General features: G+C 35.7%; 1 protein-coding gene across 2 annotated transcripts in view; it reads right to left on the reverse strand.

Annotated features, from left to right (window-relative positions):
• The window catches only part of cwo (transcription factor cwo), a 46,706-nt gene that overhangs the window by 11,958 nt on the left and 8,056 nt on the right, over nt 1-26,692 (reverse strand). For both annotated transcript variants that reach the window (XM_034334947.2, XM_034334948.2), the window contains one exon: nt 6,486-6,615. In XM_034334947.2, the coding sequence (XP_034190838.1) occupies nt 6,486-6,615 (130 nt within the window). The remainder of the gene's footprint in view (nt 1-6,485; nt 6,616-26,692) is intronic.

Genomic DNA, 26,692 nt, shown 5'->3' on the forward strand with positions numbered 1-26,692 from the left:
CGCAGCTCATTCGAGCGGGACGAAGCGAAATAAATTATTTTTAAGCCGGTGTCTCCACGAAAATAAGCGTGAGCTTATGTTACTAATCGGATCGAAAAATTTCGCAATCCCACGGCTGCATTTAGCGAATACTCCGTTTCAATCGAACCTCTCCGACACAATTTCAATCTGATGAATGAATAGATGAGTTTGACAGAAAAGAAACCAAAAAGATTCTGGTAAAATTTAACACAATGACGTTGAATTAAGAGCAGATTCCGTTATAAGCCCTCCATTTACTATGGAAATGAAAATTTTTCAATAAAAATTATTTTAAACGTAATTAATTTTATCTAGAACTAGCCTACCCGACAGACGTTGTTCTGTCCAAATTTCAATAAATTTGTTTGTGATCGTTTTGTAAATTTGTGAAAAGCTATTGGAAATGTGTAAACAAAGTAAAAATGAAAAAAAAACGTATTTCTGAGTGATTATTGTATCTATTAACGATTGTGTCATAAAAAAAGCACTTGCATTTTTTCCCAAATTTTCCATTTTAGCGGGTAAGTTTTCCAATTTTTCTTTCCCTAAAAACCTTATTCGGACTATTACGAACATTTAAAAAAAAAATTAGCCAAATCGGTCTAGTCGTTCTCAAATGAATCGCTTATCAACGAACAGCATTTAATTTTTATTTATATAGATAAATTTTCATTTTCAAACCAAGGGACTCTCGAAGGTTTAATAATTCTGGACCCCAGAAATCTTAATCCGGTCCTGTATTATGGAAGTCAATATGTTAATGAAATAAATTAACTTTACAAACTTCTCTGTTTTAACAATAACTCAAGATGAAAGATAAAGAGTGTCTCAGTTACGTTATCTAAGATCGTCAAGTAGGAACGGGGGAAATCTTCCGGATAAGAAGTTTCCCTCGTGAGTGTGAACTAGGGATGTTCAATTCACCGGAAAGAATCGATTCGAGAATCGATTCTGAATCGGAATGAGAGAATTGATTCCTTTAAAAAATCGAAACCAAAGTATCGATTCTGCAAGAATCGGTCTAAAAAAAAAAGAATCGGTTTGAAAAGAATTGACTTTTTTTGTTTCCTTTTTTATTTTAATTTTTGTAAACAGACTATCCCATACGATTCTTCTGTGCGGCATCAATTATTGTAAAGAATTGATCTTGTATTTTTTTATATTTCGTGCTCTTACACCAAAAGCAGGCGCTCTACATTGTTTATATTTTCATCGCTATTCTTATACTTTTTTTAGGAGTGAATGTGTTTTTATGGATCACCAAAAATCGATTCTTCTAAAAATTCGAAACCAAAAAGTCGATATAAAAAGTGAGAATTAATTCCCTAGAGAGCAAAAAATCGATCTTCGATTCTTACATGAAAGAATCGATTCTGGTAAAAATCGAATACCAAAGAATCGATTCGAAAGATCGATTTTTTTACCGAAAGAATCAATTTTCTAAAGAATCGAATCGGAATCGAACATCTCTTCTGTGAACCTTTTTCCACGGGAACACAAATTGAAGAACAATGACGAACGTCGTACGAACGTTTGAACGCGTTTTGTACACGAGGAAGAATTGGAAAGTTGCCCGAGTCAAAATTAAGGGGTCACTGAATCCCTTTGGTATTCTTGAAATTCTAATATGAATCGAGAATTACCATTGAGCGTCGGGCCACTTGAAATTCTGAACTTTCGTATCGAAACACACGGACGCAGGCGTAAAAACCGAAAGCGGTGTACGAGATGTTTCGCCTGGAATCCGTAAGTTCGAAACTCTGAGCTCATCCTGCATTCGATAATCATCGTGGAAGGCATCCATTTTTAATCTGAACCCGTATAATCAGCTATTTGAGTCGCGAAGTCTAGAGAGGACCTGTCACTCTTCTACCACTTCCTAGATGAGTATCCTACCTCTGGTAAAAATGGAAATTACGAAACTAATGGAAGAGGAAAAAATTTTATCGACAGATTTCCTCGGGGCAGATTCTATAAAATATGCACTGGACGTTTAACCTTTAATTGCATGATTTTTTAATTTCGACCGAAAAAAATCTATTATATGTAGATTATTATGTAGGTTTATGCAAAAATACAAAAGAAAATAATTAGTATAACCACCAACGTATTTTAGTAAAAAAAACGCTTATCAGCATAAAATAGTTATTCACCTATAAAATATCTTTTTAACAAGAATAAATCTCCAAAAAATTTAATTTTATTGTCACTCCTAACTTTCACGAACTTCATCGGATGCGCCAAAACAATTCATCAGTCTAATTGTAAATGTCATATTGAAAAGCGCGCGATTTTACTTTTTTCTTTTTTTTTTCATACTTCGTTTGAATGGACCAAGGTAATATGGCATACAGCCAAAAGTAAAACTTTCACTACGGTTAGTACTTTAATTAGAAATTAAAGGGAGTGTTTCGTTTTTGAGACACTATGCATTTAAGGGTTAAATGTACAACATCGAGCATAGTAAGCTTCCCTAAGAAAAATGGTATTATTCCTAAGAGAAAATGGAAAAGGTACATTTTAAAAAAAATGTTGTTATGATATTTAACTTCTGAAGTGTGTGCTATATATACAATGTTTTCTTTTGTAAATAATTCTTATCTTTCACTTCACTGTGATAATAAATTAAATAATATTTCTCTTTGATTTTACAAAACGTGACTCACCTGAGTGACTCGTCTTATGTTAATATAATGTTTTTCTAAACTCTCACTTTCCAAACCGAGAAGGAATTTTATCCGATGATTTTAATTCATCTGTATCCTTTCTACATGGTTGGTTAATTGGAGACGAGAATGTTCAAGGAGAACAACGTTCTTATTCAAATGAAAAGAACTCATCTCTTTACGAAGGTTAATTGATGAAACCAATTAACACTGGGGAGACTTTTCCTGATTCCTGTACAGGTGTATACGTGTCTCATTACACGACTCCTCGTTTCCACTTAAACGCTCGCAACGATAAACGCACCAGGCAATTGTTACATCATGAATGACATAATGTAGAGTCTTATACGACAGTCAAAGGATATACAATTACCAAGCTTGACTAACTATGAACCACTCAAGAACAGGGGTTTGTTATGAAACAATATCCAGAAATTGTTTTCGAATTGTGTCAGATTCTTCCACTTATTATTAGAAAGACGAGAACTAGTGATTTCTTAAATTAATTTTAATTTTCGTTATGTCAATCAAATGACAGATTTTGAAGTGTATCAAGTCTAACACGATTTCATGACATAAAAGTATCACAAAATAACACTTATGATATATCAAATTGAAGTTTAAGGATTAATAAAAATAATTATATAAACATTCGATGAATATTCTGAACATAAAATGAATGATTCTGTTTTGGAACAAATAATGAATCAACTGATTCGCAGCTTCGTATTTTCCATCAACGAATATTCAATTTTCAATCGTTTAATATTAAATAATGAATACTGATGAAATATTTGTACAGTCGGCTTTCTTAAACTTTATTCTTTAAATTGATAAACCATAAGCGTCATTTTGTGATAATTTTCTGTTATCAAATCATGTCAAACTTTCTATATTTCGTAATGGATAAGTTTTCGAATGGCCCCACCAAAATTGAGAACTCAGGTTCGGTATATAACCTAAATTGATTACCAGAAACCGATTAAAAATGGTTTCAGAGCTGGTTGTCTTACCGTTTTTGAGATATTGTGATAAGAAATTTTTGTACAATTTTGGGACTACGTATGCGCTATTCGATACTGAGTATGCGCTATTCAATACTGCGCATGCGCTACTGTACATATGCTATTCGATACTGCGCATGCGCTACTGTACATATGCTATTCGATACTGCGCATACATAGAACCTAACCTATCCTAACCTAACCTTACCACGATATCTCGAAAACGGTAAGACACCCAGCTCTGAAACCAACTCTAATCGGTTTTTTGTAGTCAATTTAGGTTATATACCGAACCTGAATTCTCAATTTTGGTGGGGCCATTCGAAAACACAACCTTCGAAATCCACACTGTTTGATATGCAACAATCTAATAAAAATTTAGCACAACTATATTGCTGCTATTTCATTATGAAATCGAAAGAAAAAAAGGATAAGGGTTTCAGAAATGTAAATAACAATCTATACGACGCATTAATCGCGAGTTTGTCGCCAGTTTCTCCGATGTATCAGCAACACGTGCATCGAAGTCCATTCGTGCGTACGTGCGTGCATACGTGCATGAATGCATAAAACGGTTAAAAACATCAAGGCAAGTGCAGCAGGCAGGCAGGCAGGCAGACACGCAGACGAGCGGGCAATTGTGCAAGCTGCCTTGAATGACCCCACCTCGATGGGCCGATATCCGTGCCACGTTGCTCTAATCGAGTTTGCCTTGCCAAAAGTGGCGTTTCACACTCCCGTTCGACGCCAGATTTGAACGTGCACGCTGCACGTGATCCGGTGCAATTACAGAATGAACAGGATACATCGTTTCACGATCGTGCCGCATGCTCGTCGCGTGTAAATATTAATTCAGAACCGTCCGCGCCTCCCTTCGTCTCCGTCACGTTTTATCGGGACAGTTTTATCCAGATAACCCGTCTACGCGCGATTATCAGCGCGACTTCTGTCACCGTATCACGCGACCGATCAGTTGAAACTTGTTCCTAGTCCCTTTTTTTGCTTTTTAAGTTAATGAAAACATGTCGATTGAATCGGAATTAGCTCGTAGGTGATCGACTTTTGCTTCGTTTTAATTTTATTCCTACCTCTAATCACGGTTACCGGTTGATTTACATTTTTCTTCACAGCCGTGCGTGCTATAATTGACCCACTTTGGAACAGGGTTCTTATCTGAGAATACCGAATTGGAAATTGAAAATTTCTTATATTAAGAAAATCTATGTATAAATATTCTGTTAGTAGAGAATTACAAACGACTTAGAAGTTCATAGAAATCATTATAAAAAATTTAAAAAAGCAATTGATTATTTTGGTATTCAAGAAGAAAATGGCTACTTTTTTCGGTGAAATAGGAGAAAGGAACATTTGTGAAAGTTCCGGTGAAATATGAACCGGCAGAAATGAACGTGTTAAAAATCGCGCGAAAAAACTGGCTTCGATGCAGGTCCGAATATATAGGATCGGCCAACGTATTCTCGACAAGGTGGATCCGATTTCGCTTGGTCGCGATGTCACAATCGTCGTTTTCGAGAAACGTGACCGCCATCAATGTGACCAACGGTTACGTCACCATTGATTCGACAACACGGAAAACCTTTCTCTATGTTGGCCTAAATACCGTCTCCTCGGCCGTTCCTCGCGTACAGATTTTGCCGTGGCCTTCCGGTCCTCGTGGACACGCTCGCCGTGAAATCTGACCACGTCGACGACTCTCGGCCTTCGGGGAACGCCATTGCAACGAAGAATACCCAACCATTGCAAAAATAATTGGAGATTTTTTGCCTATCGATGACGGGTATACATTTTCCATCAATCAAGTATTAATTAAATATAATTCAGATTGATAAATGAGAAACAGCTTTGAATAATTAAAAAATTTCATAGCCTTTAATGAGAAAAGCAATAACTATGGTAAAGATGGCACTTTCTAAGTGAAATTAATCTTCGCCAATGTTAATTGATAGAACTTTCTTCTGTTAACAGGTACTGTTAACATTACTACATATTGTATTACGTAAAACTGATTGCATTGAGCAAGCAAACTGCTGACGGAACACTCATTGGACACGTGATGCTTTGTAACTTCGAAACGTATACGAAATATTTGCTTCAAAAATAATGATTGATATGGAAGACATTACTTTCTTTTATAGCCACTGAGAGTTTCCTTATAGAGAATCAGTGTTGTATTTTCTTTTTAAACAAATTTAATCACCAGTGTATTTAGAAAAATAAAAAAGAGCAGTGTTGCAATACAGATAAAATGCTCAATGGTAAACATGAGTCATCCCTAAATTTTCCGACATATGTAACATGTCTCGTTATGCTTATATTACTTTTATTTTGGAATAATATGGATTCCAATAAAAAAGAAAAATTAATGATGGCATCTTTGAGAAATCGATGGTTATAACAAATATTGTTTCTTTCAATTTTTAATATCAAAGCACGTAATGCATACGTTAGACACATTCATTGTCATAATTACAATTAAAATAATGAAGAAAGAGAAAAAAATTATGCCAACAGTAAATCTTATATCTTTAATAATTTATATTATCGTGTGTCTGATTAATGTCTGTATCTACTGCGGCAATTCATCCACCACGATTTTTTGTCTTATGTATTTTAAAATAAATAAAAATTAAATTTTATCAAATAATTTAAAAAATATTGTCCATGGTTGAAGTTTCAATTATTTCATTAGAAAGAAGTGCTTTTCCAACTGAGTAACGAATGAAAGTACAGGTAATTAAAAAAATATTATGATAGCAATTGATCAGAAACTCACCCTAGAAACTTTCTTCTTCGTGTAAACTTCGTCGTCCTCTGAAGCAGTGGCAAAGTTTAAGTTTCCTTCGCAATATCCTGCACCGATACCCATCCTGTATATTTCGTCCTTGCAGGATCTACCATCCAAACTGCAACATAAAACATAAGAAACTTTAAAATAACCTTAGATGATGATAAATACATTAAATCATCCCAAAACTTCCTCGATAGAAATTGTTAAATATTAACAATTTCTACATTGATGAATTTTTAAGACAATTTAGTATTGACTCTTGAACAGTGGAACCTTCCAAAACATATATAAGGATATTAACCCAAAATTAAATATACAATTTTTAAAGGAACAGTGTAAAATTTAGAAAATAATTGAATTAAATTAAAATCGTGGCTCTCTCCATGGTCTGCCGTCCGAGGGTTAATTGAAATCGTTCAATGTTAAACGCATAAGATTAAAATAGGTATTGTTTTTCTTTTTTTATTTGTCACACGCGTCGTTTACAACCAGGTACGAACGAATTTTGTAATCGTCGACTAAAATCGCGAAACAAAGCTGGAAAAGTTTTGAAATGATCCTGGGAATGTAGCAGCGACAGTCACGTAAGGATCGTGAATTCCTGTCGCGATTGCACCGTGACGCATGGTAATCCAACGAAAAGAAATTTCCCGCGACAGTTCCGTGAACAATGGCGACGACGACAGAAAGGATGTCGTGTCCGAATAACTCTCGTCGCTTTCACATTCACGCGAGTTTGAACAGAAGCGTATCCTACCACAGGTTCTACTCGAAATTCTCGGAAACTACCAATTAAGATAACTTTCCAGATAACGTTATATCATCGAATAAAACAAAACGTGGAAGAAACGTCAATTATTAATTTGTTAAACCACCAAGCATAAAGATAGGCGATGATATTTTAAATTACCCCACGTTCCAAGATTTAAGACAATTTTTTAACGATTAAGGATCTACAAATTGACACATTAAATTCATCATAATTAAACTGAAATTAGGAACAATTCTGATATTAATTTTCTGAAAATCAGAGTTCTACATATTTAAATGATTATTCTTTTACAAGAAATTTAATTACCAAATTTTATTTTCAAATATTTCTTTATGAAAAGGATTTCTTAATTAAAATTGATAAAGGAGCTAATTTTAGTAGTTCAATTTTCTCTAATTAGCTTTAACTTCTTTGATTCAATTCTAAATATACAGAGATCCATCAAATTTTATTGAAATCGTCGAGGATCACCTATGAACTTCTCATAAATCAAATCGATTAAATCTCAAGTAATAGTTCAATTGCATCAAATCCAGTTATTGCAACGGGTTACCAAATGACGAGCACGTGTTCATTGATACACGTGCGATAATGGTAAATGTTCGAGACGGAAACGATCGGTAACTGCAATGTAGAAGCTCGCCCACAGTTGTACCAGACTTTACGTAACGTATCGCAACGAACGTTTCAGTCAATAACCCGACACCACGTCCTCTGCCTCGTTATAGATTTTCCGCCATAAATAGAATAGAGGGAAAAGGCACGAGTCTCCTAGCATTATTGATAACTGCATGGCAATATCGTTCCACATAACAGTTGCAGCTGACATCGGATCCGTTGGCCAGTCTGTTATGAAAATGTTACGCGTAAGTGTGTGTGCCTTTTGCTTTTCTATTAGTGCCAATATCGATGAAAAACTTAAAGGTTCTCACGCTTTCTGAGTCGCAGAAATAAATGATAAGAATATTGTTCAGACTGACTGAGGTGATAATTTCAAGCTGTCAATTTTTATAAATTGATGACTTATACATCAAAGAAATATTAGGAGCATCTGGGTAAGTCAGCAAGATTGCAGCTATGTAATCTGATCAGGTATTTGCGATGTATGGTCACGTGGAACTTAGGCTTGCAATGTTTACTTGGACTAACATTTTATTTTTCTTAATTAAAATAAAATGTATGAGAACATGTATATCCATATTCTCTACATGTGAGGACAGGAGATCCTATTTAGTTTAGGCTCCCCTAGCTTTCCTTAGTCTCTCCCAGCTGTTCTGGGTCTCCCTTGCTCTCCTTAGTTCTCCTTAGCTCCTCTTAGCTTTCCTTAGCTCTCTCAGCCCTTCTGTATGTTCTTAGCTTTCCCTTGCTCTCCTTAGTTTCCCCTGGCTCCCTCTAGCTCTCCTTAGCTCTCCCTAGTTTTCCTTAGCTTTCCTTACCTCTCCTTAGCTCTCCCAGCCCTTCTGTATGTTCTTAGCTTTCCCTTGCTCTCCTTAGTTTCCCCTGGCTCCCTTTAGCTCTCCTTAACAGTTTCTAGCTCTCCTTAGCTCTCCCTGCCCTTTTAGGTCTCATTAGCTCCTAATTTTCCTTAAGTCTCCCAATTCTCTTTAGCTCTCCCATTTTGTTGCCTAAGGAATCTTCCGATGCTCAATCCGATGCTTCCATACCTCACACCTCTTTCTTTTGCTTTTTCGTAACAAAACTTAATTACCTAATTAACAGCAATATTCTGAAGATGTTATGATTGAATAAGAATGCGTTAATGTTTTCCTTCACCGCAGAATGCCTCATTTACCAAACCGCGTGAATAATTAATTACACGGAAACTTTGGTTTCGATGGTAGCAATCAATCCCAGACGATGGAATAATCCAGCTACAGTAGTGTTTTCCAAACACGACTGAAAAATATGACGCCTCGACTGATTGGCCACTTCGTGAGTCAATTACTATGCACACACGCGATTAAAAACTTTCCGTCGCAAATGGCTTGATATTATTCATTTGAAGTTACTTCTACCAATAATTAAAATATTTCAAAAATGTTATCGATTAATTCACTGTCGATGGTTCGTTGTCTACGAATTAAATTCATTAAAAGCAAAGAAGAAACGAGATCCTACACGATTCAAACAACTTCTTCTTTCTGTATCAGAAAGGTTCGATGATAAATTAAACTTGTCAGATAACATTCTGTCGGATAAAACCATAACATTCCATCGTTCGATCTTGCCACGCGTACGCTCTAAAGAAAACTTTGTCTCACGAGAGAAAAATGTCTCTGATCGACAATGAAGGACATTAACCGGATTCCTCGAGTCGCGGTCGTCTATCAAATAGAAACGCGTTTTCTTCTCGATACACGGGCGTTCGTGTAAACCGACTATTTATAGCATTATCGTTCGCGTTACGTGACATAATTTGATTTTATGTTATGCAATTATACACGTCGATATGTTACTCGTTCCAGGATGATCGATCTGTCGTGTTATTTCTCTACCATGGCTTTCCGGAATTATGCCAAGTAAAAGTGACACAAAGGACGGCGCATCCGTAGTGTCCGGAATGCAATTACGCGAGATTGCATAATGCATCGGCTAATAACAAATTCCTACCGCTAAAAGGATGTGTATGTACCGATCCGACGAATGACAAAAGTTAAACAGCAGTCGAGATTCATTTTTATGAAGTTAACTATGATCATTCATTAACCAGAGCTTTGTTCTATCAACACTGCATTATTGCATTGCTATCGCATTCATTTTTTTAAAGAAAAAATTCATCATTAGTTCACTATTATGTGGTAGAAAATTATTATGTACCCGATTATTTAGTAATGATAGTATCTTTTTTCTACTACAATTTGGCTAATATTCTTTGGATTTAATTTTTGATAAAATAATAATATGGATAGTATGTTATCGTTTAATTTAGTCATTTAGACAAAGGATCTGTTCAGTACACTAATATCCTTCAGATCAATCATCTTAGTACTAATTACACTAAAAGTGATTAACGAGTACCTAGCACAGTTTTACTCGCCTCGTACCGGAGTCATAACACAGTAGACACTGAAGAAACTTTACTTCATAATAGTTGTAACAAACAAGAAGTTTTGTTATTTACAGCACACGCAAACTTTGTTCGCTTATAACAGAGTCCGTAATAAGTCCACTTATAACAATGTTCAAGTACTTTATGAGAATTAGAAGTTCAAAGTCCTTTTTTAATTACAATTCTACTTCTTTCGGGTCTAAAGACCATGTATTTATAAACAATTAACTTACATTGATTGTAAAGGGTTTTTGCATAATGCAGGTACATAATATTGCATGTCCTCAATTTAGAAAAATGACCTGCAATTCGTAAACCACAATTTGGCACCCATACGTATTTGCGTCAATAACTATTGAAAGCACAAGATAGGACTCCAAACCTTGACGAAAGGGGGATTTATTGGCAGTAAACAACGGAGAAATACATGACAATTATTTACAATATCAGAAATAGAGATTCGTGTCGCTGTCCTTAACATTTTGCATCTTGCTATTTTCTTTTCTAATTATCATTGTTTTCAGCAGCGCCAAATCAAGGGAAGATCTAAGAGAAGCTTTGGACCTAATTTTCCAGAAGGCCTCGTTCTAAGTCCAAGTTCTAAGAATAGAAATTCGCTATACAAATTTTTTATTATTGCCTTCTTTTTTTACGATCACATATTATTTAAGTTTATTTTAGGGGGCGTCGGAAGTGTTAGCAAGAGTTTCTACATCTCCCCCGCAGCTTCCAAGCAGGTGCGGGGGTGGTTTTAGTGTGTAAAGTTCCACACTATCCCCCTCTCCTTCCGGTATGCAACGGGTGTCTTTTGAAGTTTTCCACCCCATAAAAGAAAAAAGAACAAAGAGTATTGCAAACAATCTCGTCTATATTTAATCCACCCTGGTACGTTCCTTTTTACCACCTTAATTTCTCTTTATTAATTCCTTTCGTCGAAATGAATTTACATAACGAGAGGATTATCATTTGGAAACGATTACCGCACATTCATCGACGTTGATGTAATATCTGGCAACTCATTAACCCCGCTAATGACATTACTTTCATGCTTTGACATTTACCGTCAATTTATGGACGATCTAATTACGTGACTGATACCTGATCGCGGTAATACTGATAACACGGTCGCGGCTGATAAAGTAGATTCAGACCAATCAAACTTACACAGACTTTGATGTAATATCGAATCGGGGATTTCTCGAATTCGAACATCATCGATACGAAATTAATTAGAAAATTCTAAAATGTCTGCAATGCTATATGTACCGAATTATTTTATCGTGTTACGTTAAATATAGCAATGATACAGAAAATAAAAAGAAAATAATGATAAATAAATGAAAAACGTTGTTCCTCATTTTTGATACCCTGTGTGTCCTTGGTTTCATCGACAAGTAAATGGTTCGTTACACAATATTTTTCTCCGGCACGGTTCGTTGTAAATGATGTAACAGGCAAGTAAATTATCTGAAACAATTTTCTGCATCCTTTATTGCACGAGCATAATCACGTTGAACAGGTTACAGGCGAGAACCTCGTGTACCTACACGTGGTTGACATTTTCCGACATGTGACTCCGCGTTCTCTCCTTCTTCTTTGTTTCATACACTGTTTGCACCGTGCAGACGATGCACACCTGTGCATCAACAGCTGCACATGCATCCGTAATATAAACACCTTCGTAAACAAGAGTGAAGAAATTCGTATGAAATCACGTGCCTTAATAGAACAAACAAAACGGTCGAGTCTTATGAAATCGAGGAAGAAAGGAAGTTTTGAATTACTAATACATAAAAATACAAGATAGCAAATAAAGAATTTTAATTGCAAAATTAAAAAATTGAAAGAGATTATATTATTGTATACTTCTGACTAAATATAGGTATTTTCACAGTGGCAATCGTTATGAACGATATCGACATGTTATGTTTGCGATAGCTTAAAAGAAAAAAAAAATAATAACTAACCTCCTCCTTTTTCGAAGTCGGTTAAAAATAATGATGATACTTTGTAAAAATATTTCCTGTTTTCATTCTTTGCTTTCTCGGGATAAAATGCATGAAACGAGATTACTATAAGTGACTGAGAATCCAATAATTTTGAGTCGAGTCGGATCCGCTTACAACACCATTGCACCTGGAACGGTCCCAAGTGTCAACTATAAATTCAAGGTATCGGGTCGTTTTGCCCCATTTTTGTGAAAAGCGTTTCAGCGTACGACGAGGGAAACATCGATGTAATACAAAGATCCCAGTGCCAACTCCCAAACGCCAGAGGGTAGCCGCCGTAGAGTTTTAGTGAGTAAAAATCTCACGCTGCCCGCCACCCTTCCCTTAGAGGGTGACGGACGTCCATGAGGATTTTTCTACGTTAAAAAAGAAAGGTCGGGTCAGGTCCGAGTATCGGATACCCGAAGTATACGAGTTCTCGATCCCCTCTAGGAATTCCTAATCTCAAAGTTTGAAGCAGATGCGAAAATAGAAATGTTTCCCTAAATATTACGAAGAACGTTTATTTCTCAAGTTATTTCCGCCAGGAGTCAACTGAACAAATAAATCACAATTTACAAACATTGCTGCTTTCATCTGGCAGATAAAGTTTCTCAACTGACTCACTGCCAAACGGCTATTGAAAACGATACTCAAAACCTTTGTGTATTTGAACAGTATTGAAATCTCTAACGATTTGCATGCGTTTGCAATTGAAAAATATATACACAGGCGCTTCGATCGTTTAATCGTATTAAGCTCTCTCGATACTTGCACAGTTCGTGCGCCACCTTATGCAACGATTAACTACGATTAAATTCACGATTACAAAACATTGTTACGAATTTCTCGGCCGCAATCTTGAACGGACGGATGACGCGTTTCGCGCGACACACGGGCATAGCTCCGACGTTTATCATCTCGCGCGAGAGCGCCGAGAATGGACGGGACTATGATTTCGTAACGAGACTTCGAGTTACTCCATTAATAGCGACGGCAATTACACGGATCCGCCCATAGGAACAAGAATATCCGCGAACTCTCTGCTAGGCGTGCAGCAAAGTAGACTTGTGACGTAACCCGATGATGCACGCGAAGCGTTTTCGACTATTGTGTCTTTTAACAATTAATTCTTCTTTTATTATGGCACACCAATAGGTTTTAGTTTGAGGATTTCCTCGGCATTGGCGTAACTAAGATTTCTTTTGGCACGGCCCAGGTCCCTTAGCTTTATCAATAATGTTAGAATATTAAAATTTGAGAAGTTGAGCATTTCACAATTTTTGAATTTTTGAATATTAGAATTTGATCTTGATCATTTCACAATTATGAAATTTTAAAATATTAGAATTTGAGATCTTGATCATTTCACAATTTTGGAATTTTAGAATATTAAATTTTGAAATCATAGAATTTTAAAACTTTGCAATTTTGAATCCTTGAAATATTAGAATGGTGAAAAGGTAATCCACATTTGGGGGAGGGGGGTAGACCCACCCTGTACCATCTTGGGCCACCTTGACCGACCCTAGTAGCCCTTACTTACCTACGCCAATGTTCCTCAGGGTTTTAATAGTTAGATTGTTAGATAATCTAATATCCCGAATTATCACCTTTCTATGTATTCCAAAATTCTATGATCCAAACAGGGTGAAAACGAGAATATCAGCTAATATATCATTGATAAAGCTACAATCATGAATAATGGTTATCCTGGAGGGATTAGGAATCGTTCAAAACGGACCGTACAATTCCGCAACGATCGTTTCATAATCCGGATTATTATTGTTCCCCTGGCAGTATATCATGGAAAGTACCATGCAATCAAACGACACGCGCATAATTTCATTGCGAGACATTTCACAGACCGAATCCGAAGCAAGGATTTTTCGATGAAAATAAACAAAACGGATATTTATCGAATCGAACGGTATTTATAAAACGTGTCCGGACAGAAAATTCATGAATCAGCTTCCGTTTAGTTTCAACGTGCCCTCTTAATAAAAGCATCACGGCCACGTCGAACATCATCGAGTTTACAAAACAAACGTTGAAATCACGGACGACCTTAATTACGGTTCTGGATTTTAATTGGCTCGGAATCCAGTCACGAATGATCGCCAACTGTGCCCGCAATTCACCACGACGTCCTTCGTCGACCTTACTGCCCACCACCTTTCCGTTACCTGTCCATGCGTGCTGTCACTTTCACATATGGTTGCACCCACAGCACTTGGCTGCCTTCGTGCACGTGTGTCGAGCAAACCAGTCGGAAGACGACCTGTTTACCGACTTCATTTGCCCACGATTGTTCGTTGATCCGTGATGTTCAAACCGAGTCAAATGCTTCGGATTGGAAGTAAAAAATAAAATAACAAACAACTTGTTATGTTTCATAGCTCCATATGAAGGTCCCCCTAACAGACATATCTGGGAATAACCTTATATTTTCCAAAAAATATGAAAACGTTTTACAAATGTTATCTCTAAAGAAATCAGTCCAAAACAATAACATCAATCAGACCTCTAAGCCTAGATCTTTAATCTCTCTTCCAGTTCTAACATTTCAAGTGACAACACACTATTACATCATGCGTATAAATAAATTCATACAATTGGCATGGTTCGTTTCCAGATCTAAACAAATTCGACAGACGTAAAATGTCAAATGTAACAATGCAGGCTATTAACGTGTCATCCATCAATGACACCGTTTCTATCTGTCGACCAATTAAATTGAAAATTCAAAGATCAACAATCTACACTTTATTTCGTATTATTTTCAAGAAAACGAAATGAAATTCCATTTCAAACATCCTTGAATCGTTTCACCGTGTGCTAAACCGAAGTCACTGACTGAAAAGAGCCGAAGCTTAAACTCAAAAACGAGAATCGTGCCGGATTACGTGCTCGGAAAGATTTATGCGCAGCATCTGGTTCGATGCCATGGAAAATCTTCTGGCTCTTCGACTACAACGTTACACAAATTATACAGTGGCAAATTTATGCAAATCTCGGTTCATTTAAATCCAAGTTACAGAACGTCCTTCCGCGACCTTTCTACAAAGAGTCAACCATAATCATCGGCACCATTCACTTTCACATTATTATATCACAAGCACGTGCGTGAAGTAGGCGCGTAACGCGCTCATACCTACGCATGAACAATAAATCTATAGTGTTTGTCGCGATCGATCACCGTCACAATAAGAATTACCTCAGTGATTTATCATTAACTCTTGGATCAGCGAAAGGGAAATACCGAAGTTGCATAAACACATTGTTCCTGATATATCAATTTCTATAAATCATATTCGAAAATTGTGCAACGAAAGGTGCATAGAGTTATGCAACGGATATGCGATATGCAAAATAAGAATTTTGTATGAGCTTAATTTTTTGTTTGAAACTTTTTTCTCTGAAATCAATATTTTCGGAGATATTTAGTAAGAACTGTCAAAACTTTGAAGGGGGCTGGGGGGCAAACGAGGATTTGTCGCCAAAAATCCTTTGGGTTGTAGATAAGCTTTGGCAAAAATTTCAGAAAAATCTGAGGGTTGTCGCTTTCGGAAGTACACCCGAATCATTTAACGACGAAATGAAGTTCTGTTCAAAATCGAGATTATATGAAAATCTATTTTATATGAAAATGTGCATAAATTTGCATAAACATCCGGTGTTTAGAAATCAGTGCGCAATCCGGCATGTGTCCGGAGAGTATGTAGACGCGTGTACGGGTAATCGGCGAGGGTGGCAAGCGGGGGTGTCAACTACACCGCACGTGAATAATAATGAACATTTCATGCACGCGCGCACATCGTGACGATACGTATCGTAGCCATGGTCGTAACACCAAACACAGTGCTATTCGAGTGCAATTATAACCGTGAGGACGTACACGGCGATAGGGCTTTTAAACGCACGCCTCCTTATCAGCCACGTGTGGACCATATAACCCGATCGATCGTCGACATTACGTGTCCCGGTACCTGGACGAGCTCGCCACATCGCAAGTAGAAAGTCACGATGCATAAATGTATGTATCGTGTCGCATGCACTCGCACGTGTACGTAACGGGTGGTCGAAAAGAAAAGGCTACGTGACAGTTCCACCGCTGATGCAACCAATCGGTTTGCCGTATTTTCTAACCTACGGATTGCCAGTTGCGTGGCGCCTACGCGACGTTTTCTAATCCCCCCCTCATTTCACCTTTCAATTTTTTCTTTTATTTGCAAAAATTGTATATTTATAAACTTAATGCATAACGCTACAACAACGATATCGGCGTTGCATACCAAGTATGCTTCTCTTTGATATATTTTATCTTCAAGATAACATTTATGTACACGGTTTCTTTGTATGGTGGTAAAACTTGCGGGGAATTTTTAATCGTTACTAATTACTGGAATTTTGACAATAAATAAAAGAATTTGATACACCTTGCGAAGAATTGATAATGCTTAATCGTCGTAATAAGTTTACGACTTCCTTGATAATTACGTGTACGAGAGTTAATAATTTATCCCCTTCCATGATGCGATAAATAACAAATGCAAAATTGTGTAATAAATACCTGACTCATTGTTTGCTGATGAAATGAATAAGCACTATTATTTTATGATTAATAGTAATTAATAATTAGAAAATCATGGAAAATTAAATTTTACTATTTAAACATCGAGTCAAACTATTTTCTGATACATTCTTTTCAATAAAAGTTAATTATTCTGTAATTTATTTGATTTTTCAAAAGTTCGTTTCTGTGTTCTTGTAGAAATTCATAAATCCCATAATTAATTTAAGCTGTAGATTAAATTAGAAAAATAAGAATAATAATAATTGAATAATAAATATATACAAAATTTCAGATGGTATTTAAAAAACATTTCCTTGTTAAAAATAGAAATCCTCAAGGAATGGAACGGCCAGTTTAAATTAATCCGTCAATTCTTCAAGAAAGAATTCAATTAGTCTTATAGTTACGAGAATCAATTGCTAATCAGGCTGTACGTCATAAGGAAAGTCTGATCGCAACTTCTTGCAATGGATCATCCGTCTGAACATGTGGAGGAACACGTGACCGACTCTGGCAATGAATAAGCCGTCGTAGAAAATACTAACGTGCGAAATCTCTCGGTCAGCGAATTTTTTTAAGGCAACAATACACGCGTTTTTCCTGGCCTTGGTGCGTTTAATTATCAATTACCAAGCTCGAGGCAGGCGTTCAGTCTCGTCGACTATCCGTTCGTTTCCGTTTGGCCTGGAAATAGATTCTCGATTCAATTAACTCGTCGAATGCCATGGGGTCACTGGTAAATGACGTCGAGTATTTAAATATAATCAAATGCATTTAAATTAAATTAAAAAATTGATACGATGACTGTCACGGTGGTAACTGGTGTCCAACACGTTCTGACTAATTATAAAATTAGATAAAAATTAAATCTCATTTTCTCAGAAATTTAATTGATTGAAGTGAAGAAGAAAATAGAATTTTATCTTACATCGAATATTTCCTTTAATTCCTCAATGTGTCAATCGATCAATTAAAAAACACAATCAAATATCGGGAAGCGAAGGTGAACCATAAGTCAGCAACAATATCAAGGAACACGCTAATCGTATTTTTAGATACGAATGTAAAAAGTATTGTAAACATTACGAAAGAGCATGCTCTCCTTTTTCTTCTATGGCGGATATCGAAGAATCATGCGTTCTAAGAAGCTCTTGAAAGTAACTGCTTAGCCATTGTTCATCGTATCGTGACGATATTGTTGATTAATCCAAGAAAGACGGAGCTTCCTACGTAACTATTTATTTCTAATGCTTTTTCCAAGTACATAATATCTTTACTAAGTCCCAAGAATGTAGATATCTTAAAGGCATAAGTGAAAATAAATAATTTTTTAGATTTTTTCTTTCCTAATTTTTTTTTCTATATTTTTTTAAGTTGTCCACAAGATAAAAATAACATATTTTAAATATTCCCTATATGGTGGAGACTGTACCTAAATCCCTCCTAGTTGTCATCTTGAAGACATAGATGGAAATAAATATTTTTCTAGAAATTTTCGAGACCTTTTATATTCTCCTCACTTTCTAAAATATTTTCTATATTTTTTTAAGCTTCTCTACACAAGAGAAATAACATATTTTAAATATTTTCTATATAATGAACAAGTCGTACCTCCCCTAATTGATGTTTTGAAGACATAGATGAAAGTGAATAACTTTTTAGAAATTTTCTAGATGAAAGCAATTTGAAATATTTTCTAACTGACGTGCTCGGTGAACCCCCCCCTAGACTTTCTAGGGTCAACCTTGTGATTAACCCTCCACTTGAGGAAGTATGTAATTTAACTAGATTGCGTAAAATTGTCGTCGAAAGTCCTCGTGAAATTACACGGCTGCTCGACAATGACGTCTGAATTGGTAGACGAAAGGTCAAGGATGAAACGTGAAACAACAAATCCTGGTTATAATTAAAATATTGAAACAGCTGAGAAGAGACCTTCCAGTAAAAATAGAACGATGTATAACGTGATTATTTTGAATGAAGTCGGGTAGCCAAATTTTTCCTAACAAATGTCCGATTAAATTCGAGTCCCCAAGTCCAACACTTTAACCTGCCTTATCTACTGCCCTTGAGCTCTACGTTAATTAAAGATCCAATGGATACTTTATTTACGCATTCTGAGATAAGTGGAGTATAATCAGTACCAAACATGTACATCCGGTTTAATACCCGAGATTACTTCTTACATTACCAAAAACACATCACGAGGGTTCATGTAAAGTGCTAATCAATTTCGTTGTCTTTGGACTTTCGAAGATTACCTGCGCAGATACCAGTACAAATTTCAATTGTTCAGATGAAATCTCCAATATGAGACAATCAAGGGTCAGATTGATTGATTCTCTTTACAGATCTTTTAATTTATATTTCATGTACGAGACGATGTTTATAACGTCGGTAATTCTTTCTATATATTTCTTAACTTCTAAAAGATGGTGATATCATGTCAATTGGAATATTCAATTTAATTGGATCTTTATAATTTAACACTTAGAGTGTCACAATATCAATGACCATGTATAGTCAGACACGTTATAATTGCAATCCTTTCACTACTCAATTAAAAGTTTCCATCAGCTACATTGCGTAAATATAATATTGCTAATACAAAAATTAACATTTGAATTAAAATTAAATTGTATATTTAGAAAGAATCGAAACTTCTCTTGTAAAAAAGAAATGTTTAAACTTCACCGAGTTTCGCCCTCAGGGTAGTATCATTTCCTAAATCAGTGATAAACAAAAAAATTATTTCAGATGAATATCTTAATTAAAATAAAAAATTTTTTTAATTGTATATTCTGAAAAAACTCATATTTTTCCTATCAAAAAAAAAAAAAATTTCACCGGTTTTTAACCTGAGGACAGTAACCCCTAAGTCAGCAAGAAATAAAAAGGTATTTTAAGTGTATATGTATATTAAAATAACTCGATAGAAGAAATATTTTCATAGTTAATTGAATAGTAATTAATAGATTACTTAATAATTTCCAAGCCTGCATATAAACTGGCCCAATTACATGGTTCACCCAGTATACCGGGTCGTGCCGATAAAAATACTAACCTACATCGAGTCGAGGCTCGAAGCGCGTGTCAGGCAACGTGACTTCTGACTAGCCGATTAGTGCCAGCAATCGTGTTCTGTTCACTGTCTCCTGCTCTTTCGTATCTGGTCGTGAGACGGTAACGCGTTTCTAAAAAGTAAAAAAAAAAGAAAAGGAAACACACGGGTCGCTCGACAACCGCGAAAATGTCTGAGCTATGACGTAATTTACTACTTAACGCTTTCGCGAGCTACAGCGACGCGATGCGCATCGTCTTTCAGTCATGGAGAAGCTGAGAACTCGTTCACGTGGTACCGGCAGTCCTTTTGCTTGGTGAAAGGTGAAAGACACCCGGCTAATGCCACGTCTTTCACCGTCCTATAACCCGAACTCTTTGTCCTGGCATTACGTCTTTCCGCAAACGTGTTCAAAGCGGAAGTCTGACATTCTACCGACTCGTACGCGCCGGCTGAAATTGACACCTTCGGCAAATTCAGTTGCAGAACCTTTGACATAATATCTGCAAAGTTTGTCGGTCGTCTTTGAGAGTTTCCGAATAAAACTGTCTTTTGAAACGTACAGTGTCGAACAAGAGAGGCTTCTCTAGGGAAAATAGACGTATTTTTCCCTGGAGAAAATTTTTCTCTATGCTCGATACTATACACTTTCATTTAAAAGTTATGGGACACATACGTTTTGGTAAACTTACAATTATTTCAATTGTATCATTTTAGTTCTGCGTTTTAATTGATCTAATATCAATCTACTGTAAATTCTAATATCTATTGAACCTCTACATTTACGAAGAATTCCATATTCAATGCAATTCTGAATCACTCGATGCAATTGAATGTATATGCTGAGAACTATGAATCATACTTATGCTTTAAGAATAAGTAGAAATACTATGCTATGGAATAACAGCATGCTGATTGATTTGTCTAGTGTACAAAGTAAGTATACCTAAGTCTGACGGATTGTTTTATGATCAACTTTTAAGAATGTGTTAAAAGATGCTACAAATATAATTTAATTAAACTATTGCAGAATAATAAAACCAGCATTATAACAATATACATATGCTATTCACAGCATTAGCAGGATCATTGCTATAGAAATGATAAATAATCACCCCTTGAAATTTTGTATAATCGAATAGTTGCTAAATGAACAAAGAATAGCGTCAGTATTAATAATATGATAAGTAAACTGGACGCTCCATGTGGCTGGACTGCGCCAAGTAGATTATGCCTTATGATCAGACCGTCTGTTCGCTTCAAGCGTAAGCTAGTAAAAAGTGTCGTGATGCATGATGCAATTTTTTCATTTCGATATAATAAAATCAGCTCAAGCATTTATTTCAAAACACCTTAGATAAAACACACGTGTGCAGATGTAGCATCGAAAGACTAATAAATTGATAGCTACAATTTAATTTTCATTGCAGCAATCAAGGTGTTAAAACACAAGCTATGAGCATTCATGTTTTTGCTAGATATGCTAGCAAAAATAAAGCGTTAGTATTAACGACAATAGTATCGATAAATAAAGCTGGTTATAAAATTCCTCAGATCGATTTCACGCCTTTCATGCCCACGATGCTCCATCGCCAAAATCGATTCTTTCCTATTCTCCTACATTTTTTTTGCAGACCAGTTTTATAATCCAAGAAAACGAAACCGATCAACGACCCGATTAACACAGATCACTTTTAAATATTCGCTGAAAAGACTCTAGAATTCTAGAAAACAACATTTCTTTCCTTATCCCCTTATATCCTCAGTCTGAATAAAAATTAACTCAGCTTTAAAATTGATGTTTACAGATTCTTGGAAAACAACAATTTCTTGTATTTGTCCTACTAAACCGGTCTCATATTATCAGATTTATGCTACCGATTATTGCTGATATCCTACGGCAGTCAACATGCTAATAAACGACGTACGGACTGTGAGAAACGACTTCATCTGTGCCGACACCGGTATGGTACACCAGCTCGTTATCCCGCGAGCATGGAATACATTTCATAATCCTACAAATAGTTTCACAGGCTCGGTTATATCTGTCCGTGTCGACCCCGATTTTCCGTAGCCGCGAGTCAAACCTTGACTCGTCCCAGGCCACGATTGGAAATCATTGGAATTTCGGTGAAAATATTGCATATCCGGTACTTTCGTATATTGTTTCCTAAGTTTACCATTGCTTATCAGATTCGGACAATTTGACTATGGGGGTCTTCGATGTTCAACACCAAATAGTAGTAGTTATTTACATTGTAATAATGACATAAGGTAGAAATTTGAAAAATGGAAAAATCGTGTCTTTAGTAATTTGCAATTTATTAATTATAATATTTAATTTAGTAATTTGTAATTTATGGATTACAATAATTTAATAATTTGTAATTTATGGATTATAATAATTTGTAATTTGTGAATTACAATAAATTAATAATTTGTAATTTATGAATTATAATAATTTAGTAATTTGTAATTTGTAATTTGTGAATTACAATAATTTAATAATTTGTAATTTGTAAATTATAAAATCTTGAAAAGGCCTCCACCTAAACAGTACTTGCTTCCATAATAAAATATTTTCTTTGAAATAGAGTCCAAAAAATAATTGCATCTTTCATAATGGAAAATATTTACTAATACGTCCAAATTAAAAAATCTAAACATCTCGAAAAGAAAAAAGTGTCATCACTTTCCACCGATCGAAATAGATTTAGCAAAGAGAAGCAGAATGAATGACAAAATGGTCAGCACAGAGAAAACAAATTAACTATCCTGTTGTTTATCTGTCGGTGCTCTTCCACGTCACAACAATTTGAAGTTTTTCACAATGAATCACAACCCCCGCCGTAATCGCTGTACTATTTTCCACGCCCACACACACACACGTGTTCACGCACATTCATCGGCCGCAGAAGCCCCTCTCTCATCTGATTCACCGATACAAACACCTATCCACGTGCATACATACGTAACACGTACGATCGGTTGACTACCTGTGGAACAAGCCAAGGTAACTCTCACTTTTTTCTCGAACGACACTGAACGTCCCTCGGCTATGTCGTTGAAATTACTCAGACGTCTACGCAACGATCGCCAATAAAAAGGAATTAACGACGAGCCGTTCGGTCGAACGGAATTTTCGGAAAGTGGCGAAGGAATTATACCGAGTCGACTGTTTAGACCTTATCGCGACACTTGCCGTTTTATCATCGAAATTTTCCGCCCGTTCGTCTCCACCGTTCCGAAAACATTATCATCATCGATATGGAACGAGCGATCCTTTCGTTAAGGTGAGGTGGGTACCTGTTCGAAAAGTATACGACTCTCTTTCAAACCTCTCGATTGTAGCTCAATTTTCGTAGATTTTTGACAGTCGAAGTAGTTTTAACTTACTTTTTACTTTGAACAACAGTTCCTTCAATGTTACACATTCCCAAAATTTATTTTGATGAAGTTATCTATTCACATTCATCATAGACTGGAGCTAATTAATTTATCCTTGATTAAGTTTACTGAACACTTTTAGAACAAATAATTGCCCAGAGTAGTAAAGTTTTTTAGAGTATAATCGATAGAGGACTTGATAATTTCTATCCCTTTAGCAATTATTTCAACGCTAATTAACACCTTAACGTAACTTTAAAATTATTTGTTTATTTACATTAAAATTAATCCTTTGCACTCGAGTTGGCGCATCGAACCGAGTGGTGAGTCAGAATCGCTTCTCGAGTGAAAAGGATTAAATAAATTACCAAATAAGTAATTATCTCTTTCAAAGAAATGTACGACAAAAGATAAAATTTAATTTTCCAATTTTCTATAATTTCCAATCAACGATATTGGAAAGTGAATCATTTTGAAAATATAAATGTGCACTCAAACGTCACGTACAGTTTATTCATTCAGCACGGTACGTTTAATTTGTTTATATGGTAAATGTCATTAGTTATTGTCATCGCAATAATACAGTCTATAAAGGCCTACAGAGAAAGAATACATCTGTAAACAACTTTTTGCAGAAAAATTACCAAGCAATTATATTAACAAAAACAGTGCATTCTCAAACAGATATTCATTCAGACTGTATTGTACTCATCATTCAGGGACACCCTATATAATACACTTCGCGATTAAAATACACCACTGCTGGCCATAAGGTTGTGACCACTATTGTTATCAATTCGAGCCCGATAATTAAACATCCATAGCTAACATCTGACCGTATTTAACTATGATTAAATGACTGGATGTAAGAAACGACACAAGAAATACGAATGAACTGTAAAAAAATTTATAATGCTGAGTCTTGGAAAATAAGAAACATTTCAGTGGAAAATATTCACAGAAGATGACGTTAAGAGAAATCTTTGTACTACAACTAACGATAGAAAATTTTTTTCCAAATTTTGTCAAAATATGTTTGACTTTTATCGAGATAAAAGGATGACATTACATCGTTTATTTATTTTTTTATTTGATTTTCAATTTAAAAATAAGCGTGCATCGAAGGGGTGTAATTATATTTCTAGATAACTAAACGTTTCAGCGGTAGAAACAAACGTGTGATCAGACACTGGTTCACTCAACCTCGAACAAATTGCAATTCAATCGCTAATGGCATTCGCGATGAAAATGAGGAACAAATAAAATAAAGGAGTCTGTGGACTGCAACTAAATGTTTCTGCAGTAGAAACAGACGTTGCCGCCAGACAGACAGCTCGCTCAGCGACGAACAAATTGCAAGTCAATCGCTAATAGCATTCATCGTGTGCGAATAAAGAACAAAGAAATGAACTAAAAAATTCTTCAGACACGAAAGCGGAACCGTGAATGGAAAATTTTAATTGTGCACCAAACTGACGCGTCGTAAAATAATAAATTCACGTTGATGACGAAACGGATCATCATTAACTTGCAATTTCGTGAAAGGAAAAATACGCGCTTGCTTGTAGCTTTCTTTTGATAATTATTATACGAACGTGTATATGCATGATTCCAAGAAACAAACAAACGAAAATACGATGCTTGTGCTTTCCTTGTGACGATTTTAACTAACTGGCGGTCGTCGATGAATGACACGTAAATTTAATTAAGGGAAATAATTAAGAAATGAAAAATTTTTGATAATTTTGACGACCTACAAGATTATGGTAATAATTTAAAATAACAAACTAAGGTGTTATAATAAAATATTGAATTTAAAGCAATAATATTTTATTTATCATTGAAGTTCAAATTATTTTCCTGAGCTGTATCTACAGCTCAATTCTATAGAATAATAAATATTTTTAATAGTTTTTTAGAAGACTGTAAAAGAATACGTTAGTCCTTTCAAATATAATTTATTTTCTATCAAAATCGTATATTCACCAATAAAATCATCAAAAGTAAGAACCCTCGAAGGATCAATATAGAAAAGCTTCTAAACTCCATCAGCCTGCTCCATGCAAACAACCTGCTCCTTTTCCTAACCAACAGATACAAAAAAGCAACATGCCCAAAACGAGACACGCTCGTTTATCGCTCGGATCCGAGAAATGATAAACACCAGTCAATAAATGCAAATTCATTTTCTCGCGTGCTTATGCATTCTCGCGTCCTCGAAGGACACTCGCAAACAACATTGGCGATCCAATTTCATCAACAACCACCGTTCCCAATTGACGATGCATTCAGGGGCGTTGAAACGTCAATGAATAAAGGAGACCGACACGCGTTGTTGGATAGCGATTAAACTGAACGAAGCATGTCGAAGGACCTTCGCTTCGATCCATGATAAGCAGAAACGCAAACGGGGAGAATATCTGTGTCAAGATGGTGAAACGAAGGCACGAGATTGTACCTATGTTTAACGCACCGCTGCTCGAGACTGAGAGAGAGAGAAACATACGTTAATTGCATTCAATGCAACGACGGTCATTGTCGGTGGAGTTGATGTTGCTGCCTCGTGTAGCCGTAATTTATCGCTGATCGATGCAATTCCCTTCGCCGTTCCAACGACCTCCATACCATTGTTCGAGAATACAGGTGCTTCGTTAGACGCGTTTTATAGGCGCATTCCGTGAAACCGACGGACCGTGAATTTTCAAAAAATTATTTCCCATTCTAGTTACACTTTGGTTCATTTTCAATAAATTGCAATTTGGAAATTAGTAATTTCAAAGCGAATCTCAATGAAATCTCTTAAATACAATCCTCATCCATTACTCTATTCTTATGTATTACTCAGGAATGAATTGGACATCGGGAATTCGTAAAGTTCCCGGTGAGCCGTTAGAAATTTGGAGCTTAATTAATTAAAATGAGTATTCTACAAGAGGGCGCGTCGTGTCGCTAATCCTCCGGTAAAAAAACCCTTAAATGCATAGTGTCTCAAAAACGAAACACTGTCTTCAACTCCTAATTAAAATATTAACCGTAGTGAAAGTTTTACTTTTGGCTATATGCCATATTACCTTGGTCCATTCAAACGAAGTATGAAAAAAAAAAGAAAAAAGTAAAATCGCGCGCTTTTCAATATGACATTTACAATTAGACTGATGAATTGTTTTGGCGCATCCGATGAAGTTCGTGAAAGTTAGGAGTGACAATAAAATTAAATTTTTTGGAGATTTATTCTTGTTAAAAAGATATTTTATAGGTGAATAACTATTTTATGCTGATAAGCATTTTTTACTAAAATATGTTGGTATTGCACTGGTTTTTTACTTGATTCATCTGTTTCAAAAATGATACGGTATGCA

Source organism: Osmia lignaria, chromosome 14, assembly GCF_051020975.1.
Source record: "Osmia lignaria lignaria isolate PbOS001 chromosome 14, iyOsmLign1, whole genome shotgun sequence".
In the NCBI taxonomy this organism is placed as follows: Eukaryota; Metazoa; Arthropoda; class Insecta; order Hymenoptera; family Megachilidae; genus Osmia; species Osmia lignaria.